The sequence below is a fragment of the Anabas testudineus genome, chromosome 22, assembly GCF_900324465.2.
Source record: "Anabas testudineus chromosome 22, fAnaTes1.2, whole genome shotgun sequence".
NCBI lineage: Eukaryota > Metazoa > Chordata > Actinopteri > Anabantiformes > Anabantidae > Anabas > Anabas testudineus.
This window is the reverse complement of record NC_046630.1, coordinates 20,545,819-20,569,267: the sequence shown is the minus strand read 5'-3', so window position 1 is coordinate 20,569,267 and position 23,449 is coordinate 20,545,819. Positions and strand designations below refer to the sequence as shown.

The 23,449-nt window shown below is 39.4% G+C and overlaps 2 protein-coding genes across 2 annotated transcripts; both read left to right on the top strand.

Annotated features, from left to right (window-relative positions):
• The first annotated feature begins 16 nt into the window (after positions 1–16).
• prrc1 (proline-rich coiled-coil 1) lies at positions 17–12,012 on the top strand. Its single transcript, XM_026339251.1, has 9 exons — positions 17–79; positions 2,508–2,640; positions 2,941–3,336; positions 6,803–6,948; positions 7,412–7,514; positions 7,619–7,782; positions 7,918–8,021; positions 9,639–9,741; positions 10,080–12,012. The coding sequence occupies exons 2-9, from the start codon at positions 2,544–2,546 to the stop codon at positions 10,287–10,289; spliced, it is 1,323 nt and encodes a 440-aa protein (XP_026195036.1). The 5' UTR covers positions 17–79; positions 2,508–2,543; the 3' UTR covers positions 10,290–12,012.
• A 1,666-nt stretch (positions 12,013–13,678) lies between these two features.
• LOC117152819 lies at positions 13,679–16,807 on the top strand. Its single transcript, XM_033325850.1, has 2 exons — positions 13,679–13,759; positions 15,492–16,807. Exons 1-2 carry the CDS (start codon positions 13,729–13,731, stop codon positions 15,911–15,913), a joined length of 453 nt encoding a protein of 150 aa, XP_033181741.1. The 5' UTR covers positions 13,679–13,728; the 3' UTR covers positions 15,914–16,807.
• The last annotated feature ends 6,642 nt before the right edge of the window (positions 16,808–23,449 follow it).

Here is a 23,449-nt window from a genome sequence, read left to right as displayed (position 1 = left end):
CCGAGCAGACGTGGCAGCACGTGACGTCATCAAAGTGGGTCGGCAGTGTCTTCATGGTTGTACTGAGTACGTCTAGCAGGTAAGTAGTAAAGCAAGCGTTACTTGTTTAATAATCGCCAAACATATAGTTTAGTGGTGTCATCTATGAACAATTAGATAAAAACGCACTTTTTTCTATATTTACGTTTCTTTCGCCTGAGCTGAGTGTGTTTGTACACGTGTACAGTTGAGCCAGAAACTGCAACGTCCTGTATTAAAGGAAGCCTGCTCTGAACTGAATTTAATGAAAACTCCAACAGTTTGATTGTTGCGCCACTGATAAAGGCACTTGATGTGTAAGAACGTTTTAATTAACGATAGATACGTCTACTATTAAGGGTTAGGGAGTAGCCTTTGTCTGGTGACAAGGGAACAAAACAGAGCTGTGTTGTTTTGCTCTTTATAAGAGTAAACAAAAAAAAAAAGCTTCTAAGACTGAAAAAGTTAGCTACATTTAACCAGGGAGCAGTGAGTGGCTGAGTAGATGTGTGTAGTGTATGTGCCGTTAATGGTGTGGAAGCACCATAGTTCCTCTGGTAATGTTAATTCATCCAGGGGTTCTATCTCTATCGTCAAGGCTGGATTTACCATCTATGGGACCGTGGACCTACAATAGGCTGGTTGCCTCCAATTCACTTTCGATAGCGTCTGGATGACGGATGATGATACGGAGTGCAGATTTGTCTGCTTAAAATGTGGGGCATTTCACATGAATCACAGGGATTGTTGTGCTTCTAACAACTAAGTTGGTGGCATATTATGTCCTAATAATCTCAATCAGAATCACAAACATTGCCAGGTACAATAAAAACTATTTACAGCACTAACAATTTGTCTTGATGTCAGGTACACACACAGAATCATAGATATAAAGTCAAGGGAGATACAGAGAAAAAGAAAACATTATTACTATAGGCACTGTTCTGCAGGCTCAATGCCGCAGGGAAGAAACAGTTTTTTTATATTGTGAGGTCCTGGTCCTGATGGAGCGGGTGCTTCTTGCCAGAAGGGAGGGACTGGAAGATCACTTGTCTGGGGTGAGCGGGGTTGGCTGCAATCCTGACTGCACATCTCCAGGTCCTGGAGGTTGTACAAGTCCTGGAGTGATGGGAGGCTGCAGCTAATCACCTTTTCTGTGGTGTGGATGGCGCCCTGCAGCTTGGTATTGTCCCTGGCCATGACTGCAGCCAACCAGACTGTGATGCTAGTGTAGAAGTCCACCAGCATCCTTACAGGGAGGTAGAACTTTTTCCGCTGCCGCAAGAAACACAGCCTCTGCTGAGCCTTCTTGGTGCGGGAGCTGATGTTCTGCTCCCACTTCTGTTTCTGGGTGATGGTGATTCCCATGAAGTGAAATGACTCGACAGAGGTCACCGGAGTGCAACAGACGATGATTAGTGGTAGGGGGCTGGGTCCTTCCTGAAATACACTATTATCTCCACTGTCTTGAGAGCGTTGAGCTCCAGGTTGTTCATGCTGCACAATCACGCCAGATGGTCCATCCCACTTCTGTAAGCTGACTCGTCTCCATCAGAGATAAGGCTGATAAGGGTGGTGTCATCTGTGAACTTCAGGACTTTGACAGACTGGTAACCAGATGTGCAGCTGTTGGTATACAGGGAGAATAACAAAGGAAGGAGCCATAGGGGGGGATCCAGTGCTGATGGTCCGGGAGTCCAGCACATGCTTACTCAGCCTCATAAACTGTCGTCTGTCTGTCAGAAGGCAGAGCTGAAGTCCACAAACAGTATCCTGGCATAGGATCCTGGGGAGTCCAGGTGCTGGAGGATGAAGTGGAGGGACAAGCAACGCAATCTGATACATGTGTCAGTGGAAACGTCACAGTTTCTACACCTTTGATCAATATCACTAAAATGTTATGGTATTCAAAATGAAAATGTAATTGTAACTGTATTATTTGTTTTTAGCCCAACAAAAAATTATTTTACCTCTTAGGACCTGGCGTACATACAGTATACGTGTACAACACATTTTGGGCTCTTGTGTGTGCAATCTGATCACAAATAGATGTGTATAGCCTTTCACAAATAGATGTGTAAAGAAAAGGGCATTGCTAGTTTTTAATGCAAAATGTTGTTATATGTGTGCTATGTGTTGATTAAAAAAAACTGTTATAATTAGGTTAAAATGTAAGCCACTATACCCTTCATTATTAAGGCTGTGGGTTTGCATCCACCCCACAAGGTATGGCCCCACCCAGCCACCAAGGGCGACCCCAGTGCCTTGATAGAAAGGTTGCAGCAGGAAGGGCATTCGGCATAAAAACACATGCCGAATCAACATGTGGAACATGATCCACTGTGGTGACCCCTGAAAGGACAAGCCAAAAGCCACTGACTTTGAAACTGTCTGAAACTGACTTTATTTTACTCTATTGTGTATGTTAGAATTGATTATCTGAATATGTTGAACACATCCTGATTCATCACATCTTATTTTATCTACAGTCTGTGTTGTAGTAGTGTAGGTATCAGGCTGAGAAGATGATGGAAGAGAGCGGGATTGAGACAACACCTCCTGCCAGCCCCTCACCTCCTCTGACTGTGGCTGCCACTGTCAACAACCCACCCTTGACCATAGGTAAAACCTAAAAGACCTATGGCCTATGAAGTGTTCCTGTGTGTGCAGATCAGATTCCCTCTACTATAATTAACTTCCAGTAGTAGGGCTTGAGCAATAAATGTATCTGCTACAGATAAAAATAATCCATTACTGACTCCTGTGAAAACTTCATGTAATAACTAACAAGAAACTGTGGTACAGTGTGATGTGCATCACATAGCACATATCTGGGTTTAAATCTTTAACCAAATGTATTTCTATTAAAATGAAACAGTGACAGGTGGTTCTGAGGTATAATATTAGTTCTTTGAGTTTCAGGTCTGTCCAGCCCACTGTCCTTCCAGGGCACCAGCTCCATCTCCATGGGTTCCCCAGCAGTCTCCACTGCTCTTCCACCTGTACCTTCCCTCCCTGAATTCAGCCCCCTGGCTGCACCACCCTCTGTCTCCTCCCAATTCCCCCCTCTCTCCACACTTGCCTCCCCCTTCACCAGCAGCTCTCCGTTTCCTCCCTCTGCATCCCCATCTTTGCCTCCTCTGGTCTCCCCCATTAAAGCACCGCCACCCTCCGGTCCTAGCTTGTCAGCCCCTCCTGTAGGCCCACCCATATCCAGCTTCTCCATGAGTGCAGGATATGACATCACACGTGGTCATGCTGGTCGAACACCACAGACACCATTGATGCCAACGTTCTCCAGTCCTACTACTGTGCCAGGTGAGAACCGCTTTTGTCATCTTGTCTGTCACACACTGTCACCAAAGGTCTGTTCCAGAAAGCAGGTTTAACAAGTTAACCAAAGTTAACCTTGAAATCTGCGTTGAATAAAGCTGACATGAGAAACTCACCCGTACACCTGAGAGTCATTTTAATTTGCTCAAGATTAGGCAAACCATATCAATATATTGTGCCTCCAATTCTTCAATTCACTCCAGTAATGGGAAAATAAAGTGCAGAGATGCTTTTTAATTGTGTGGAGCCTTAAATGTTAATGTGGCAGTCTTGAAGTCCGTGGTTTCAGTCCCAGACATCTCATTTAAAACAAAGTAATTTAAGAATGGGTTCCATGTCGTATTCAAAGCATATATATTGTTTCTATATGAAGCTGTTATTTTCTCTATGGTTATGTGTTCTATAAGAACATTTATCTAGTGATTGATATGTAATAAGTTTTGGATTTTATTGGTGATAGTTAATTAATAGTGGGTTTCTATATTTAACTGGGATATGGGTAGCTTCTGTGATTTTCGAAGCAAATGTAGATGTAGGGATTCTGCAACTTATATGGTGGATAGTTGAACTGGTTTAAGGTCCAGGTGGTGTGGAAGTAATCGTAAGTGCTACCCCATGTGCATTGTGAGCAGGTGTCGGTGTTAATCCCATTTTAAACATTTTAGTTTGTGTAAGGTGGGTTCTGTGGTCTTGTGTTGTATTAGTTGTAAATTGGTGTTGCTAGTCATAGAGAAAATTTAATTGCAACCTTCTATCCAAAAGTCGGAGTGGGGGGAGAGAGGGAGATTTTTTGTTATAGGGACTGTTACTATGTCTGTATTTGATATAATTCTATAGAGTTTAGATAGTATTTCTATTTGTTTGTAATGTTAAAAATCTTATCTGTTAGTAGAGGCTGTAGTGGGTTGTGAGTTACATAAATTTTTGATTTTATTATGAATTTTAGTTGTTGGTATTGGAGGAACTGTTCTCTCCCAATTTCATATCTTTCCATTAGGGTAATAAATGAATGGTAGGAATTGGTTCAAATAGGTTGTGAAGGTGGGTGATTCCTTTATGCTACCACGTTGTGAAGTGAATAGGGTTATTGTACAGTAGAAAATGGGATTTTGCTAGATTGGGGTTTATCTGCATGGAGTTGGTGTTGAATTAGTGACCTTTAACTCATTGTGGCATGAAAGCTTTTTACATTGGTTTTACATTGATTTTGTTCTAAATCTATCTATGAGTTGTTGTAATTATCTTTGTGGATCAATTTGACTAAGTATTGTAATTTTGTTGCTAGGAAGTAGTGCTGAAAGTGGGGTGCTTTAAGGCCACCTTATGATTTTTTCCTTTGTAGTGTTGATAGTGAGGTCTAGATTTTTTGTTTTTTCAGTAGAAAATAGATATTAGTAGTCCAGTGATTTAAACCAGTTGTCTGTTGGGATTGTGGGAAGTATTAATAATAGTTAGTTTATCTGTGGCAGGATTTTCATTTTAACTGTAGCTGTTTAACTGTATTTGTCCAATGAGTAAAAGTGGAAGGTTTGCCCAACGTCTAAGATCATCCTCTATCTTTTTTAAGAGAGGAGTGTAGTTGAGATTGAATATTTCTGACAGCCTGGGGGAAATACTTATGCCTAGGTATTTAATGTTTCCAATATGGAGGGAAATGGAAAGGGTGTGTGCTGCAGTATGCCAAGCATCTTTTGAAAGTGGGAGTATGGTTAATTTGTTTCACTTTATAGAGTAGTTAGAGATTATGGAAAATGAATTAATAATTTTAAATGTTTCCTGTAGTGAAATGTGAGTGTCCTGTAGGTGTAATAATACACTGGCAAGAAAAAGTATGTGAACCTTTTGGAATTTGGTAGTTTTCCACATTATTTGCCATAACACGTTATCTGAGGTTCCTCTAAGTCAAGAGTATTAACAAATATGATGTTCCTAAAATATTAACACAAAAAGTTCAGATTTGGGTTAAAAGTGATTTTAAAGACTTTAGATAAATTTAAATTCACCAGTCTACAGTTAGGCAAACAATCTACAAATAGAGACACTTTGTGTTCATGAGTCTACAGTAGGTAAAACATTGAACAAGCAAAGTCTATGGCAGGACACCACATAGAAAGTTGCTGCTTACTAAAAACAACATTGTTGCCTGCCTGAAGTTTGACCCACTGACACAAGAGCACATTGACACTGCACAGCAGTATTGGCATGTTTTGTAGACTGATAAAACTGAGATTGAACACACAGCACTACAACTGGCATAAAAGCTGCATATAATCATGAAAACATCATCCCAATTGTAAAGTAAAGTGGAGGAAATATCATGATTTGGGCCTGCTTTGATGCATCAGGGCTTGGTCAGCCTGCAGTGGTTGGGGGGAAGATGAATTCCCAAGAGTATTAAAAAAAATATTCAGAATAATGTGAGAATGTCTGTACATCAGCTGAAACACTGTAGATATTGGATGATTCCACAAAAGAATGGCTTCAGAAAAACAAAATCCGTCTTTTGGAGTGGCCAAGTCAGAGCCCAGACCTGAACCCAATAGAGATGCTATAGAACACCTTGAAGAGAGCCACACACGAGACGTCCAAGGAATATGAAAGAGCAAGAGCAGTTCTGCAAGGAAGATTGGGCTAAAATTCCTCCTGAACAATGTGAAGGTCTGATCAGGGGGTTTGCCAGAAGTGTTTATAGAATTCAGCTGGGAATCTATCAGGTCCAGGTGATTTGCTTTTGGGCAAGAGGAGTGCATATAAACTGTTTGCATGTTCCTTGGATAGTATTGGTAATTTGAGGTAGTTTAGGAAATTGGAAAATTACTGCATGGACAACAAGTTATTTACCCTAACTAATGCAGTGAGAAGCTTCTCATTTCTTAAACAACCATGTCGGAAGACACACCTTGTGGTCAAATAATTGGTATACATCAAGCAAAGAAAGCATATAAGATAAAGATAAAGATAAAATTGGATTAGGACTGTCCAATCATGAAGGTTATGTGGCCTGAGTCCAGACATACTCTATTCCATAGTGATGGGCGCATCAGGGTAAGACGAGAGGCCTATGAAGTGATGCACCCATCATGCCTAGTGCCTACCATACAAGCCTCTGGAGGCAGTGCTATGATCTGGGGTCCTGCAGTTGGTCAGATGTGTGATTTTTTTTTTTTATTTTTTTTTTTGGACGGGCAGTGTATTTACTTGTTTTGTTACTATGTTGGAACTGTTAATATTTTAGTTAAATATATATAAAATAGTAAATAAGAATGTGTTTTATTTAATGTTGCATGTTATGATAGTTTAACTCATTTACAGTTTGTTCACTTGGGTTGTTGGAATAGGAGTTTGTTAATTGTTGTTGTTAATCTTTTTTTCTAAAGAGTTTTCCAGATCTTGTTGGTAGTGGTTTTTCTTAAGAATTATTTTTTAAAAGCAATTCTACCAAATATTCAAGGTGTAGTGTCCAACCCCATGGTCCAGCAGCCAGTCATGACAGGAGGACTAGACACTGGATCCCCCATCACTTTCCCAGAGGAGCAGGAAGATCCCAGAGGATCTGCAGACATCAACCCTGGTGGAGGCATCTGGGGCTTTTTCATGGTAAATGCATCTGTAAAGGCCTTTTTGGATATGGATCATGTATAATTGTTGGTTTCAGCTGTTAAAGGGATAGCTTTTTGCAAATCTCTGACTTTTATGTTTCTTAGGATTTCTTCACACATTTATGGAGAGAGACACAGCTCGCAAACAATATCTGACTTTGGCCAAAGTAGGCTTTCTACAACAGCAGTTCCAATAATACATTATCCCAATAATAAGAAAGACATAGTTGTTTGTCCGCTTTCTCCCGCTGAGATATCTTGAACCGGGCTGCCACCAGGCATCAATCAATGGTTTAGTTGCCACATGACTCATAATGCACTCTGTTCTTGCCTGTTCATATCCTACAGGCTGAATTACTATTATCTAAGTGTAACTAATAAACAGGCAAGTATGTATTTGAACAGTCACGCCTTGCTCAGTGTTGTGATAGTTATGTCCTGTGACTTGTCTGTGTGCTCAGGGAGTAGCAGGTAACCCTGTAGTGAAGACAGTTCTGGACAAAACCAAACACTCTGTGGAGTCCATGATCACTACTCTGGATCCTGGCATGGCTCCATACATTAGTAAGTCAAACGTTCTTGTCATCACTAGAATGCCCTATAACGAAATACTGACTAAATGTTTAAATGCCCTAAAATGTTGCTGTGTTGTGTTGCTTGCTATCTAGAGTCTGGTGGGGACATTGACATAGTGGTGACTTCAGATAAGGAGTTAAATGTAGAGGCAGTTAGAGATGCCTTCCAGGAGGTTTTTGGCATGGCCATGGTCACTGGAGAGCCCGGTCAGTCCAACATCGCCCCGCAACCTGTGGGTTATGCAGCTGGTGTCAAGGTCAGTTGTCTGGTCAAACCTGCTGTTTTCTTATTCTAAACCAGAGGCAGCATTATGTTTCATCAACTTTTTCTTCCATACTACTTTAGTGTCAGTGATACACAAGCTTTGTTGTGTTTGTGCATGTGAGTGCAGGGGGCTCAGGAACGCATTGACAGCCTACGAAGAGCTGGTGTGATCCACCAGAAGCAGCCAGTGGTCTCTATGGAAAATTTCATCGCTGAGCTCTTCCCTGACAAGTAAGTAGAGATGTTTGTGTGATGCCAGCACACATACATACACTACCGGTCAAAAGTTTGAGATCATTTAGATATTTTATTGTTTTCAAAGGAAACACACATGAAATTAGCCTGAATAGGAAATATAGCAAAAGACCTGGACATGCTGAGGTTTTCAAGAGTTTGAAATAATGATTTTGATGGAAATTATGAATGTTCTTCAGACTTTGTCTTTATCAAATAAATAATCTTTTGCAGCAATTACAACCTAGACCTTATGCATTTTAGCTTTCAATTCTGAGCAGCTTTCCTTCCTCGAGGTTCTTTCACTCTGCACAAATCCCCTATAAGCACCCCAACTGTTCTAGCGTCTTTTCATATGTTTTGCATCCCACAAATGTTCTTCTGTTTGATTCAAAAGACCACAAACTTGGACTCATCTGTAGACAACACCTTCTCCCAACCTTCTGTCCAGTGTCTTTGCTCCTTGCCCATCTCAGTATTTTGTTTATATTGCCCAGTTTGAGATATGGCTTTTTCTTGGCAAATCTGGCATGAAATCCAGCATCCTGAAGTCTCCTCTTCAGCGTTGATGCTGACACTGGTGTTTGACGTGTACTATTTAGTGCAGTTAACAGCATGATAAGAATGTTTAAGGTTCCTCGCAATTTCTAGCATTGAGTCACCTTCCTTTCTAAGGACAACAATAGACTGACAGGTTGTTAATGAAAGTTTGGCACCTATTAGAACCTGTAATCAAACAACTGCTGATGTTCAGATACTAAACTAACCTAAGAAATGCCATGCTCCCTTGATGGCTCCATTATGTCACTACTGCTACATACTGTATATACACTACTGCCACATACTGTATATACACTACTGCTACATACTGTATATACACTACTGCTACATACTGTATATACACTACTGCTACATACTGTATATACACTACTGCTACATACTGTATATACACTACTGCTACACACTGTATATACACTCACTGGCGACTTCATTAGGTTCAATCTAATGCAATCCAATCTAGCAGCTTTGCCATAAATACTACTTTTATTAACTGTCAGAGAGAAGATGATTCTATATGTTTATTACTGAGGCCATGGCGGTTGGTGAAGTTGTACTGGAGTGCAATGATAATGTTAAGACGTATTTCTAAAGTTTTGGCCCCGTCAATTATATAAATACAGTGGCTATGGTCATGTCCCTGACCTAGGTCCTTCTTGTCCAGTTGCTCAATTTAATCAGGCGGCCACCTCTAGGAAGAGTTCACATTATTGGTTTCACATTATTGAGGATGCTCTGCTCCTGGGAACACTCAAAGCTTTATAAATAGTTTATAACCTTTTTCTGATCTATGCTTTACAGTGTTATTTACATAGAATTTATTGGACTTCATGGCTTGTTTTTTGAATTCAGCTTCATAATTTGGAGCCACAGAAAAGCCTTGGACAGAGACAAAGAAGTTTGTAAAGTTCCCTTTGTTTTTGTTTGTCTATACTGTAGATTGACAGGCAAAATGGCTTTTATCCACTTAAAACTTAAACTCAGAGACAAAATGTGTGTGAATGTGTGTTAATATGCAGACAAGCCATGAGTTTTCAGAATCCTTTGTTGTCTCAGGTGGTTTGACATCGGCTGTTTAATCCTCGAGGACCCTGGTCACAGCATTCGCATAGAGGTCTTCACTCAGGCAACACCAGTGGCTCTGGAGCATGTCCAACAGGTATAAGTCAGCAGTAATCTATACAGGTCACACATCCACCTTTACCACAGAGTTTTAGAACTATTGTTTAGAATAGAAAATAAAAAAGTAAGTATAGAAATAAAAAGTATTAACATTTAGAGAATAAATGTAGAAATGTATAAGAAAATGTTTTTATTTGTTAAAATTACCATTACATAGCGTAAATGATCTTACATAATGAAACTAGTTTTCTCTTATGGCTTTCAGTGATGATGTATTTTATTTTCAAAATAAGATCAATTATCTATATCGATTATGAGTTTCGAATCACTCATCAGTGTTCATCAAAGTGTGTTTTTTTAACCTTCCCTGTGCAGGCTCAGTCTTTGACCCCTGTTGACTACAGCCTGCGCTGGTCAGGTTTGATTGCTACAGTGGGTGAGGTCCTGGAGAGCAGCCTACCCAACATCAACAGAACAGACTGGCATCAGGCCTTGACAGGCATGACCCAGCGTCAGATGATCCATAGTGCGGCCAAAGCTCTTGCTGGGATCTACAAACAGCAGCTGCCCCCCAGGACTGTGTGAGGCTGAATGCTTCCTGTTTGGCAGATAGGTGGAGACATGTTGGAGTAGAAAACTAGCTGACTGGACAGCAAGGTTCCTCATACCTCACTCAGTCCTCATCTGTCAAGCCAAATGCACATTTCTTTACACGTTTTGATGTTTGTGCACAGCTCTGCTGACATTCCAACTTGTCTGCAAGGTTTGTCTGAAGCCCGTCAGGCCGTTAATGTCAAGAGCTTAACACATACTCTGGCATTATTTACTTTTATTGTTTTGTTTATAAATGTTTCTTGTTAAGACTTTATATGGACTGGATCCCAGCTATGTTCTATATTTTAGAGGTTGTCACAGATACAAAATTCTGTTCCACTATTTGTTAACATAAAAACTTTTAAAACCACTGAATCAGTATGACTCAGTTGTGAAGTGTGTGTTAAAAATAGTGTGTTGTTTGGTTGATAAGGACAACCTACACAAATGTTACTTGCCTGATTTTATTTCCACGAACGTTTTCTGATCCATAATGTAGTAGAACCAGAGAGAGAACACCGACAGGAAAACATCCCCCTCCCTGAAACAGTCTGACTATAATTTGAACCTGCAGCTTTGTTTATTAAAGCAAGTGTAGAACAAGTTCTAGGTGTGGAAAGCAAGAATCTATATGAAAAGCAGCATTGATAATTTATCAGAGCTGTGCATGCACAGTTTCATGCACTGAGCAATGATAAATCTCACAGGTTCTGTATCCACCCGTACACACACAGACCAGTGCCACCAACATATCGGTTTTGGACAAGTACAGCCATGAGTAGAGTTTCTTGTGGACAATAGAAGCAAATGAGAAACCTTTGGACACTGGCTAATTTTTCATATGGTATAAGGACTGGTGAGTGATTTTTGTAGTGATGAAATAAAATATTTTTAGAAATAAATATTTGGCACAAACCACTTCAGAGTCATTTAAATATTATACATTAATTAATTAGCTTTTTAGTCATTTCTCATATTAACATAACAGCAAATTTACTGCCTAAACAGATCATTCTTGATGGAGTTAAATGTAATAGATAGATCTGCCATATCTGCACTTGAGGAGAAACAAGATGAAACAAAAGCATTGATGGCATCTTTTACTCTGAAACGACAGTTTACAATACAACCTACACTATACTGTTGGAGAGTTGGGGTTTGTGTGTGTCATTTAGGAATCAGTTTGCACATGTTGATAAATAAGGCTCCTGGTACTTAATGTAGCAGATAAAATGCTTTTCTAATTATTATATTAGGAATGAACTAATACCAGTAATTCAGTTTCCATAACATAAAAATGACCATTAACTGCAGTGATTTTAGAGACAGTGTGATTATGATGAGCTGTTGTTGACATTTTAAAATGTAACATCAAATGTTCTGTGAAAATAAACGTGGCACTGCCATCATTGTCAAATAAAATGTAATAAAACACATCCCTCTATTAAGATGAACACATTACATTAGGCTCAAGCTAGACTGAATGTAACATCATCAATAAACCACAGCTGCTGTGTGCAGCTTCCTGCTCAACCAGTGTGAGGTTAACATAATGTTGGTGTGACATGGTATTGATATGTTTGTATCAGTTAACTTTTATATCAGACCAAATACCCACTGCTGGTGATACTGTGTTTTCTGAGCTGTTACTAGAAAACGTTGGAAAAAATGTATTTCTTTCTCATTGTAATTAAATTCTTTCCTTGTGGGCAAATGATGTCCATTTCAGTCAACTTTGTAGGAGGACCTCAGATTAAGTTATGCAGTAATAATAATAATGGTTAAGGCACAATTGTCTTTTTGTTCTTAGTGTAGGTGTTGTGCCTGTCTTCAGTTATCTTCATGAGTTACACACCTTTACGACTTACAAGGCTGCATATAACTCTTTTAGACAGGTCATGTGGGGAATGTAAAGGCATCACTGCGTATAACTCGTTAATATGAGGATATAACTGCTTAGACACAGTAAACCTGAAGAATGTGGGTTATCACATAAACATGTATACAAACAACAAATACAAATATACAAATATACAACAAATGTATAATAATACGATTTTTCCCATCAGCACGAAACGGGTTCTTAAGACAGATTACTGTATACGCTTTTGAAAACACAGAATCAATGTGAAGCTGATTTGTTGAAAAGGGTTTGGAGTTGATACAGTCAAAATGCTGAGATGGATATCTTTAATTAACCACATTTTAAAGATGTCTTAATGACCTTTTTCATTTCGCAAACTAAGATATTACTAGATGCAATTCAATTGTAGATCACAGTTCTGACTAGTCAGAAATACATTGCAGATATCTGTATGTGAATCCTGTGCACCCTTTAAATGTTAAAAGGGCCTGATGTATATTTCTAAACTGGTTAAACAGGAACAGGCATGATCTTTCACGTCTTTATTAAAAAACGCCCATTAAACATACAGAGTATTGGTGGAAACACTAAGTAGTGTTTTTAATGACCTGCACAGCATCGAGGAGGAACTTGGTGATTGTTCTCACTCACTAGCCAGGAGAAACTGGGAATTGAACCACTAATCCTGTTTGTGGATTTCTGAGCAGCTCAATCATGTCAGATGTTTGTCAGGTGAACATATAGTGGCTTTGGACACAGTGAGTAGAGACAATGGGGTCACAGTGAAGGCCAATGGTAAATCATCAGAGCATCAGCTGCTCAGCTAGTTAGGAGCCTGGCAGCTCCGGTGGCTTTTTGTAGAGCAACTGGTTGCTCTTTAATATGGTACCAGGTGCCTTTATTATAGGCAGGTCTGGGATTTTTAACCCCTAGGTGTTCGAACAGACACCAACATGTCCCTCTGTCTGCTGCCCAGCCACAGGCATTCATACTTAGATTTCCACAGTGACCTTTTTCAATACAAAACTATTTACACACCACTGACATGTAGTAAAAAACACAGTTGATATACTAAAGAATGATACATGTGATTTTACTTTACCACTATAATAAACCCTGTGAGGGGTTGTTTGAACTGGATCATTACACCTATCATTGTGGAGTGTGTGAACAGGAGCAGCTGCTCTGTGTGTGTGTGTGTGTGTGTGTGTGTGTGTGTGTGTGTGTGTGTGTGTGTGTGTGTGTGTGTGTGTGTGTGAGCTGACTCGGATGAGGTAGAGCTGAGCTGAGCTGAGCTGAGCTGAGCCGATCCGAGCCGAGCACCGGGCTAACACGCCCCGCTCCTCCTGCGAGGGGCAGCGCTGCAGAGCTGCGGACTGGGATGGCTTCGTCGCGGGCTTCGTCGCGGGCATCGTCGCGGGCATCGTCGTACACGGAGCTTCTCATCGCCCCCCCTCCTTCTCCGTAGCTGTGCTCAGTCTGTGTGTCGCACATGCTGCCGACAGCGAGGTGGAGAGCTGAAGGTAGAAGGGGCCAAACCTGCCGGTCCCCCTGGAAGATCTGGAAATGGATCCGATCTCCCCGCAAACAGAGACAGGTATTCAGGAAGTCGGTGTTTGTCAGTGAAGAGCTAGATGCATGTTTTAGATGCGTGTGTGTGTGTGTGTGTGTGTGTGTGTGTGTGTGTGTGTGTGTGTGTGTGTGTGTGTGTGTGCGTGTGTCTGCACCAACATCCACCTTGACTTTGCACTTGTTGAGTGTCACCTGTCATGTTTCCCTGTAGTCATGAGACTCAACCTGCTGCAGCTGAGCTCAGCCTCCTCCCTCCCCCTTATCCTCCTTCAGCATCAGGCTCTGACATGATGCTGCGTTTTCTCTGCTGCTCTGATAATTCACTGGACCACTTGAGACAGTCCCACTGTCCTGGAACAGGCAGGACATGGGTCTTGTTCTACATAGATAATGGGGCCTGAAGGTCCTGCAGGACTCGTGCTCACACTTTCAGTTGCTGCTGCTTTTTTCTGCCACTCCAGTCCCTCACTCTATATTTATCTATATTTATCTATATTTATCTATATTTATCTATATTTATCTATATTTCCTTTAGACATAAAGTTGACAGAGCATTCGTGACAGGCATGAGTGAGGTTGAGGGGAAACGTTATCTAATGAATTCAACAAGTCCTCCAAACTGAGTAATAAAACAGGTCACTTGTTGTCGGCAGGGCCTGACAAAAGTAATCCAACCACGCCACCCAACCATGACTAGTGTTGTTTAGGTAAAGCTGACAGGACATTAGACAGTTCATTCTGTAACTGCACTATATGGATTCTGCAGTTTCTTTGCTTAATATTACATAAATGTTTACATTTTTCCTAAAAAGAGTATAGATATTCAAATCCTTCACATTATTTAGTCTTCTCTATCGGTCTAGTGAACTATATTATACAGATTTCACTGTGGCTGTTTATGTTTAGACATGGACACCTCAGTCAGGGATAGTAGCTGTTACACTGGTCTTTTCTTCTAACTCAATGAAAAATAGTTGTTAAAGAATTTTCTATATAATCCCTACCTGGTGTGAAAGGGTCACTGGATATAATACAATAACCAATCAGCATGCATCCAGCTGCACCTCTTATTAACAAAGCATTTAAACTGCAACATATATCTAAAAGAGAGCAACTAGATATGTTGACAACATTCTCTTTTGATTTTCTGTGCCAGGCAAAATAGTCGTAAGTATTATATCTGCAACGTGTTGTATATTCAGAATCTTCACACTCCACATACAGTTATGTTGATTAGCAGTTACACAGTTCACTACATACAGCACATTCATTTTTATTTTACATTACATTTTTCTGTTTGTCTAACTTTTTTGGCCCAGTGATTACTTACTGTAAGATGGGCAGCAGTTAGGTAAATGGATTGAATGGATTGAAGGGATACATGTGATCATGGTCGTATTTCCTTGGGATGATCCTGCAATACAGGAGAAATATGACACTGTTTAGTGTAGTTGTCAGTGATTGAGAGATAATATCATTTAAAAGTAACAGTGTTACCACCTACAAGCTGTGTAAGAAACCACTACATTTGCCTTTCCAGTTGTATTATCCTTTTTTTAGAGTACATTACCACTACTTTTACAATCATAACACCTTCCACGCCCTTCTCCACCTGATAGGCCAGCAGCAGCAGGTTCATGATCTAGGCTCTTCTTCCAATAGTATGGGTTTATTTATTGTTGTGGTAGATGAACAGCTCCTTTGCAGTGATCAAGTCATCCATGATAATAGTTTGCTTCGGTCCCATGTCTCTCCAGACAGTAAGGTCCATCTGAAGGGGCTGGGCAGGGCCGGAGTTGAGAGGATGCCTTATCGCCCCTCGTGGGATCTGCAGCGTCCCGCCCTCACCACACACTTTTCTTGCTGGATGATGGAGGGAGAGCCCTTCACCTCTGCTCTCTCCTCTCTGCTGTACTCTGCCGGGGGACACTTTGCCGTCGTCTCGTCCTCCTCCTCCTCGTCTTCCTCCTCCTCCCCAGCAGATTCAGCCCTCGCTGCCATGTCCCTGGAGCAGAAGACAACATTTGCCTTAGTCATCTTCCTCTTTGTTTTCCTCCTCATCCTCATAGTGCGATGCTTCCGGATCCTGCTAGATCCCTACCGGAGTATGCCAACCTCCACCTGGGCTGATGGCCTTGATGGTCTAGAAAAGGGCCAGTTCGACTACACTCTGCCTTAGGAGTCAGCACAAAGGACACATTTTCAAGCACACTAGAATATATTTGTGTACACACAATGACCATGTCTTTCAATAGTTTTGAGGACTCCCATTACAATAATGCATTTCCTAACCCTTTAACCTAACCTTAACCATCACAGCTGAATGTCTAACCCCCTTCACTTCCCTAATCTAAACTTCATTCTAACTTGAACCCTAACACCAAGTCTTAATCCTCAAACAGCCTATTCAGGGGTGAGGACTGGACAAAATGATGATATCTATTTACAATTTGTGGGCAGAAGACAGCCTGTTGGGCCGTTACATCACGGCTACATACACAGACACACAGCTATTTTATTCTCACAGATATGCTCATCATCAGCGTATTATGGCTGGATTTATTTCACATTCTACTTTGCCCTTAAATGGACTTCACACTGGCCTTGCTGACTGTTAGTACAAATATAATGACAGGTACATGTTGTGGTCATCTGGAAACTTTGGATTGTTCCTGGTTGGTTCAGATATATGTGTTCAGACTTAACACAAAGTGGATTTCAGTCTTACTTCAGTGTTTTTTCACCAAACTCTACTGACTGTACTCATGGTGTTGATTGGGCAGGCAGTGCACTGTATAGAACTGATTTCTGTTTCTTTTCCTTTTATTCTGTCTCAGCTTATGTCTGAATTTGAAACACTAAATATCGCCATAGTGTAAATATTTGGACTCAAACTGGCATATGTTTCTCTCCACTCGCTCTTTGCTTAAACTTTATATGGAAATGTGCCACCTTTAAAAACTTGCTTTGTGTTTGGTCTAACACGCCCTTAGGTTTGGATGTTTTTCTGGGCTGAGCTTTTCTTCTCTTGTTTAAAAAAGGAAGCCATTTCTCAAATGTGAAATGAAATGCATTCTGAAATTGACTCATAGATTATTTGAAATTTAGATCTTTCTTCTCAGAGAAGGAGTAAATATTATAAATGACAAATCTGACCAGACATTTGACTTAGTTTATGGTGCTACTGAGAGATGTAAGAGATGTAACCAAACAAAAGATTGAAAAATAATAGATGATTTAACACAACTTCTTCACTAGGAATGAGACGATTTGTTATGTGTTTATATTCAGTACACCGCTCAGTATCTTCATAAAGATAAAACAAACTATTACACCAACATTTTTTAACTGAAATATGCTAAGATCAAATGAAACTAGATCACAAAGCAAAACTTTTACAGCGATGGGCCACGTGCACATGTGCAGTGATCTCTGCCTCTTCTGTCAGAACTTCACTGAGACCACAGTATGTGTCAAAGATGACCTTAGGGTGCCTCACTCATACAGGGTAGTAATTTTTATCCAGCACATCTCACTGTTGAGCCTCCTGTTGTCTGTCTGTGCTGTATAGGAACGTACTTTCATATGCTAAGCTGCCAAATATTATATATATATATATATATATATATATATATATATATATATATATATATACTGTCACTACTGCCATGAATGTCACCTCCAGCCATGTTAGACATTTGTGGTTGTTTGAAAGTATACATTTTCCAAATACATGTTCTTGTGTTTAAGCTAGAATGGAATGTGAAGTGGATCTTTAAAACATGACTATGGCCTTTTTGTATTTGGTTGAGAAACTAACAGCTGAACAGCAGTGTGTGCTGAATGACCTCAGTACTTGGTCCAAAGATGTTAAGAGGATAAAAATGTTGTCAAAAAACATGTACTGGAAATAGAACAGGATTCTACATTAACAGGGTCACAGTGTTGATATGTAGATTTGTTGATTAGCCATGCACAAGCATTTTTAAAATCACTGTCATAGTTTATTGGTTTAAAGCCAGTAAAGTTATTGGATTTATATTATTAAATGAATTGCCCTTCAGTAATACTTTCAGGGTTCCGTCAACAATGTTTCAGAAAGAGCCAAATGAAACCTTTGTGAGGTTAAAGGTCTCATATCTTCAGATGACGCCCACATTAAAATGTGAAGCCTTGCATTTTATCAGCACAAATCTGCATAAGCAATGACATTGATCTAGTCCGTCCTTCTAGTTTAGCCATTTTTGAATCAACTGAAAATATGGGCCTGAGGTGTAAAAAACAAACCGATGTGATCAACGATAAGGATGCCATAATGGATCAATTTTAAACTGAGTTTATATTGATAAAACAATATATTTCTGTTGAAAGTAGGACCTTCAATGAGGGATATTCTTATAATGTTATTCTTGATAACGTGAAGATATTAAAGCACTGAAATCCTGAGAAAATGCATGAAAAAATTAGGACTGACAAGAACCAGCAGCTTTTCTTCACGCTACACAGGCCTGCCCAGGTTTTTGAATACAGAGCTGTATGATTTATTTAAAAAAACAACCATGGAATATGATTACTGCCAGTATGTTTAGGCTAATTTTAAACAAGTTTCAAGAGTATATAATTACAAAACCCTTCAGAGCTGTCCATGGAAATATTTTCAGGTAAATACTCTGGAGTTTCATGGAGTGTTCTGCAGATTCTAATCCTGTCATAGTGAAAGTAAAACACAAAAGAAAATATGTTGCAGTTTCTTTTCCATTGGTTTCAATTTTGTAATTCAGATACAGTAAGACAGTCATGACATGGCAGGTTTTGGTGAGGTTGACTGAGAAGAAGCAGAAGTGACAAATGATGAGAGGGTTCAACAAAACAGTTCCAAAATGTCTCACAGAAGTTATCACACCACTGTGTTTATATATTTATATATGCATAACATAAGTGCTTACCATGAAAACTGTAAATATCACTTATTGGTTTATATCACCATACAACATGACTTGAACAGTAGCATGTGGTTTAGATTCTAATACTTGTCAATTTCACATATACACATGGCTAGAAAGGTAACTGGCTTTGACTCCACGTGGTCTCTAGCTGTCAATTTGACCGCCATTTTGGATTTGTCAATGTGTGCTCTGCTTCGGCCGTCTTACTGACTTACTTTGGTTTCAACATACAAGAGATGGTAAAATAAGTGGACTTTTCATTCTTGAAAATGCCCCACTGCTCTCATATTCTTGTTTTGTTTTTTTTTTTCAGCTAAAGCACAACAAAACCTCCTATCTCCTAGCTCCTATCTTCAGCCCTGGAGACTACAACTATTGATAATGTTTTTTTTGTGAAACAGTTAATGGTTAAATAAATCAATAATGTAAAAATACTTTATTTTATTGAAGCAGTATCATGGATCCAGCGCCTTTATGAGACCATGTAATTATCCCTTCTATCTCCTGTCCTGGTCAACTGGTCACATCAAATCATAGGATGTGAAACAGCATGGATTGCACTGTAAGACACAAAAATAAACACAAGTCACTGATATGAGGTGAAAAGTTGCATTAGCATTAGGATGCAGGGGATTTGTGAGTTCTGCTGATCCAATTTCTCCCATGTAAGAGGCAGATTACTGAGGTCCAATGTGTGTTGAGTTGTGTATAGTTATTTCGTAGCAGCCTGGTGTCATTTACACAATTTATTAACAGCAGATGCCTGTGAATAACAGCATTTCTCCAATTTAGATGCTACAGATCTGTAACAACATACATACAACATTGGGGGAGACTACGGCCTCTTTACATATCTTGAGATATTAAAAAGAATGACATAGAATGAACAGTCAGTCAAATGTCATCTTTCAATCTTACTCTGTCCTTTCAAATTCAATTAAAAATTGGCCATGTAGCATCCTTATACTGTGTCCACTGGTGGGTTGTACTTCAACATACTCTAAATTGATCTTTCTTTTGTACCTTTAGCTTTTCTGTAATGTGAAATGTCATGTTTTCTCTTTTACTGTTGTGAAATGTTGTGTTATGTTTTATTATTTTGTGAAATTGATGATTTTTGCTGTGTTGTACACCTCAGGGCCACTGTACTACTGACTGGTTGAGAGAATTTCAATTCACTTTCTTTATATAGCACACAAGGCACTTTACAGTGTAAGTGATATGACGAAGCTTGATTACTAAGCGCTTTATATGTGAAGGGAAGAATTTTCAATTCTATAAACAGATAAAATATACAATGCAAAATTACCGGTATACAACTAACAAACATCCAAGGAGCGTTTGTATGTACATTTCATGTTTATGCGTGAGCTGGAGGTGGAATGTATGGCTTCCAGTAATTCGACTTCCCACTCTAAGTTTGACAACAGCAGTTCAGAGCAAACACATTTCAAATTGAATCATTGTCAGATTGCTGGTGAAGTTGTTGTCTTTTGAAACTAGTTATTCCAGTAATCATAATGACTATCTTTCGAATATACTAGCTTGGATATATTACTGATCCCTCGATTTTACATCATCACCTTTTTTACTACTTTCTGTACAAAGGTATTGCCACTTTGAAATTTGATATGGCTGCAATGGCAAGAACATGTGTCTATGGATTAGGGAGAGACTAGACCAGGCTTTCTGATAAACGTGAATTATTTTGTGTATGTTACTAAAATCCACAGAGAAATGTGGTGACCTAACTGTTGCTCTACTATTCATCTTGAAAATAGTAAAACTACTTGTGCATTTTTATGGACTGTTAGAATCTACTGTGGCAAGAAAATGTATAGTAACTAGGGATGTCTCAGTCAAGTATTTTTGAATTTTTTAAATCTGTGTCTGACATGCTGCAACAAAAGCTGTATCCTACTTAGTCTGACACATCTCATTTTTTAAGAGCTACTTACTCCAAATACTGGAGGTCTTGGTTCACAGTTGTTTATCAGTATGATTGATACTGATGTACAATCCTATGCAGCAGAATGCTGCACAGTAGAAGTCAGCTGTAAAGAGTGGCACTGCAACACTAACAGGTTGAGATAGACAAATACTTTAGGAAAGAAAAGGATCAACTTTAGATTTTATTTGGGTGGGGGGGTTGGGGGTCCTGCCATTGACTTTCACTTGACTTGAACTGGGATTATTTTCTGCTTCATGTCATTAGCCTGGGGTTTTGTGTACTTCTTACTACCTAGACTGTGAATGTTTGAATGATATGATGTTTATGGACAAAAACAATACAGTGGTTTGTGTCTTGAGCAAAAAATAGCCAGACTGTTTTTCTAGAACAATCTGACAGACACCCACCACTATTTGCACAGCTATTTAAATTAGATTAGTTACAGGCCACACAGCACCAGGATCAGCTGCCTATCCTATTGTTACCATGATCACAATGCAGTTGTATTTGTTCATGTTTTTGCAGATATATAACAGAAGCTGAACGACTGTCATTATATACATGTATTAATGCAATATTTTGGTCAGTCGCAATGAAAACTCTACCGGTAAGTTAGACCTGTTGTGTTTTACATAGTTGAATAAAATATTTTGATTATACTCATAAATGACGTTCCAGACCAGCAAAACAATAGTTAGCTGGTGTTATGGTCACTTGTGGCAACTGCAAATAATGTTAAATTAAAGTTAAGTTGTGAACACTAATCTGCATCTCACTGATTCTTTTCTTTTATTGCTCATGAATGTTTTCGCCATATAATCACCGTGCTAGTTTACTTCTGTTAGACTAGATAAAAGCTAGTTAATAATGAGATAAACTGCCCTAAAGATATTTATTGTGGTCAGAGCAAAGCAGAGAGTCTCAGAGAGACAGGAACTCAAATGCAGAATTATTGTTATCATTTATCAGTATGGTAAGTAGGTCTACTGTTCTCTAGTGTTACAGTTTTATGTATTTATTATGAAGATACATATACCTATCATTATCCTCCTGAAAGACATTTTGAACAAAATATGAAACTGCAGGTTTATTTTTACCTTGACATTTGCACATAGTTGTTTGTTGTAGGAAATTGATAAAATATTGAACAATTAGTGGTGTTCAAGACCAGATTGTTGTCTGAACACCACTGGATGAGGTGAAGGATCTCCCCTTTGTTGTGAATCAATCCACTACAGTGGTGTCATCAGCAAACTTCACCATTCTTTTAAAGGTGTGGATGGGGGTGCAGTCGTGTGTAAAGAGTGTGAAGAGAGGAGGGCTCGTTACACATTACGCATGCCTGTGTTCAGGACTAGGGTGGATGATGTGGGATCCTCTATTCTCACCACTTGAGGTCTGTGGCATCCTCTGTTCAACGGTTCTCCCTGTAGGCAAACTGGTGGCTGTCCAGGGCAGGTGGGATACTAACCTTGTTGTGTTGTGGGATGAGCCTCTCAAAGCAGTTCATTTTGATTTGGGTAAGAGTAGATCTGACCTGGTGGGACTGTAGGGTGAGAGTGTCATGAGTGTCCAAGTGTGCATAGAAATGGTTAAGGGTGTCAGGGAGAGCCTGATCATTGATGATCAAAGCACATGCTGATCAAACAGTTCAAGGAGATAAAACACCATTCAACTGCAAAAAAAGTCAAAAAAAAATTTAAAAAAACCTTCAAACCCAATCTGTGAGAGGATTGAAAGTGATTATTTGTCAAGTCAGTGTTGTTTTGCAGCAGAGCTGCAAGCTTGGAAAAGAGAAAAAAGCTTCAGGGTTCCCTCTCACCAGATACTTAGATCCCGTCTGTAACGACTCTGTGGTATTTTAGCAGTGACATCATAGAGCACCTAGATACTGATGAGCCTATGTTTAAAGCTTTGTTTGTTTCCTGCCAGTATCACAGCTATGGTGACAGTGGGTCTGTTTGGCCACTTGGTGTTGGTAAGGGAAGTAGTGTTACATGAAAAAATGATGTCAGTACATGTGGTTGTAAGTGTTATGCTTAAAAATGATCTCTGCTCCAGAACCTCTGTATGGAATGATTTTGATATAGGTTATGTGGAAGGTCCATTTTGTAATAATCTGTCCTGCCTTTATCTATGATAGAATGCAGAAAAAAAACAAGGATTGTCTTCCAAAAGCCAAAAGTTAGAACTAACGTTACTGCTTATCTCAGGCAATAAAACAAACAAAAGACTTTTGTAAATTAAATCTGAGACTTTATACATTCTTATAATTAAATCCTAAATGCATTTTAAAACATGTCCAAAATAAAATTAGTGTTCAAAAAGTTTCAAAAATGTGATTTTGTTCTTTTTTTCTTCTGAATGAGGAATTTCCTAGTTCACTAACCCAAATATGGATCTATTTGTCTGAATGAAATAGAAAGAGGTCATACAGGTTTGACCAGATGTAGTGTGTGCAATCAGTTACCGTGGTCTGTTACAAAAAGAATTGTTTATCTATTTTGCCATTTCTTTTCTTGCCATGGTTTACAAAAGCGTTGTGACAAAATGTCTTGTTTTTCCTCTTTTCTCGTTGATAAATCAGTAGACACTGCAGGGAATACATTTATAATGAAATGTAAGTAGCCATTGTCGGGGCAGTGTTTGTTATTGACGCCGGGACCAACATACGGGGATTCGCAGTGTAATTGACGTAGCTAACGTCCAATAGAAATACTTACTCACTGCACGAGCTGATTTCGGCACACGTTATTATCGCGTTGAGCTACGTCATTGGCTGCTCGTACACAACGTAAACTTTTCAATGAGCCGCCAT

Bases quoted from the DNA above. Each gene is read 5' to 3' on its own strand.
- prrc1 (XM_026339251.1), top strand. From the start codon at position 2,544: ATGATGGAAGAGAGCGGGATTGAGACAACACCTCCTGCCAGCCCCTCA. The intron at 7,783-7,917 runs GTCAGTTGTCTG...ATGTGAGTGCAG, and splicing joins GTTATGCAGCTGGTGTCAAG to GGGGCTCAGGAACGCATTGA. The intron at 8,022-9,638 runs GTAAGTAGAGAT...TTGTTGTCTCAG, and splicing joins GCTGAGCTCTTCCCTGACAA to GTGGTTTGACATCGGCTGTT.
- LOC117152819 (XM_033325850.1), top strand. From the start codon at position 13,729: ATGGATCCGATCTCCCCGCAAACAGAGACAG. The intron at 13,760-15,491 runs GTATTCAGGAAG...ATGTCTCTCCAG, and splicing joins CTCCCCGCAAACAGAGACAG to ACAGTAAGGTCCATCTGAAG.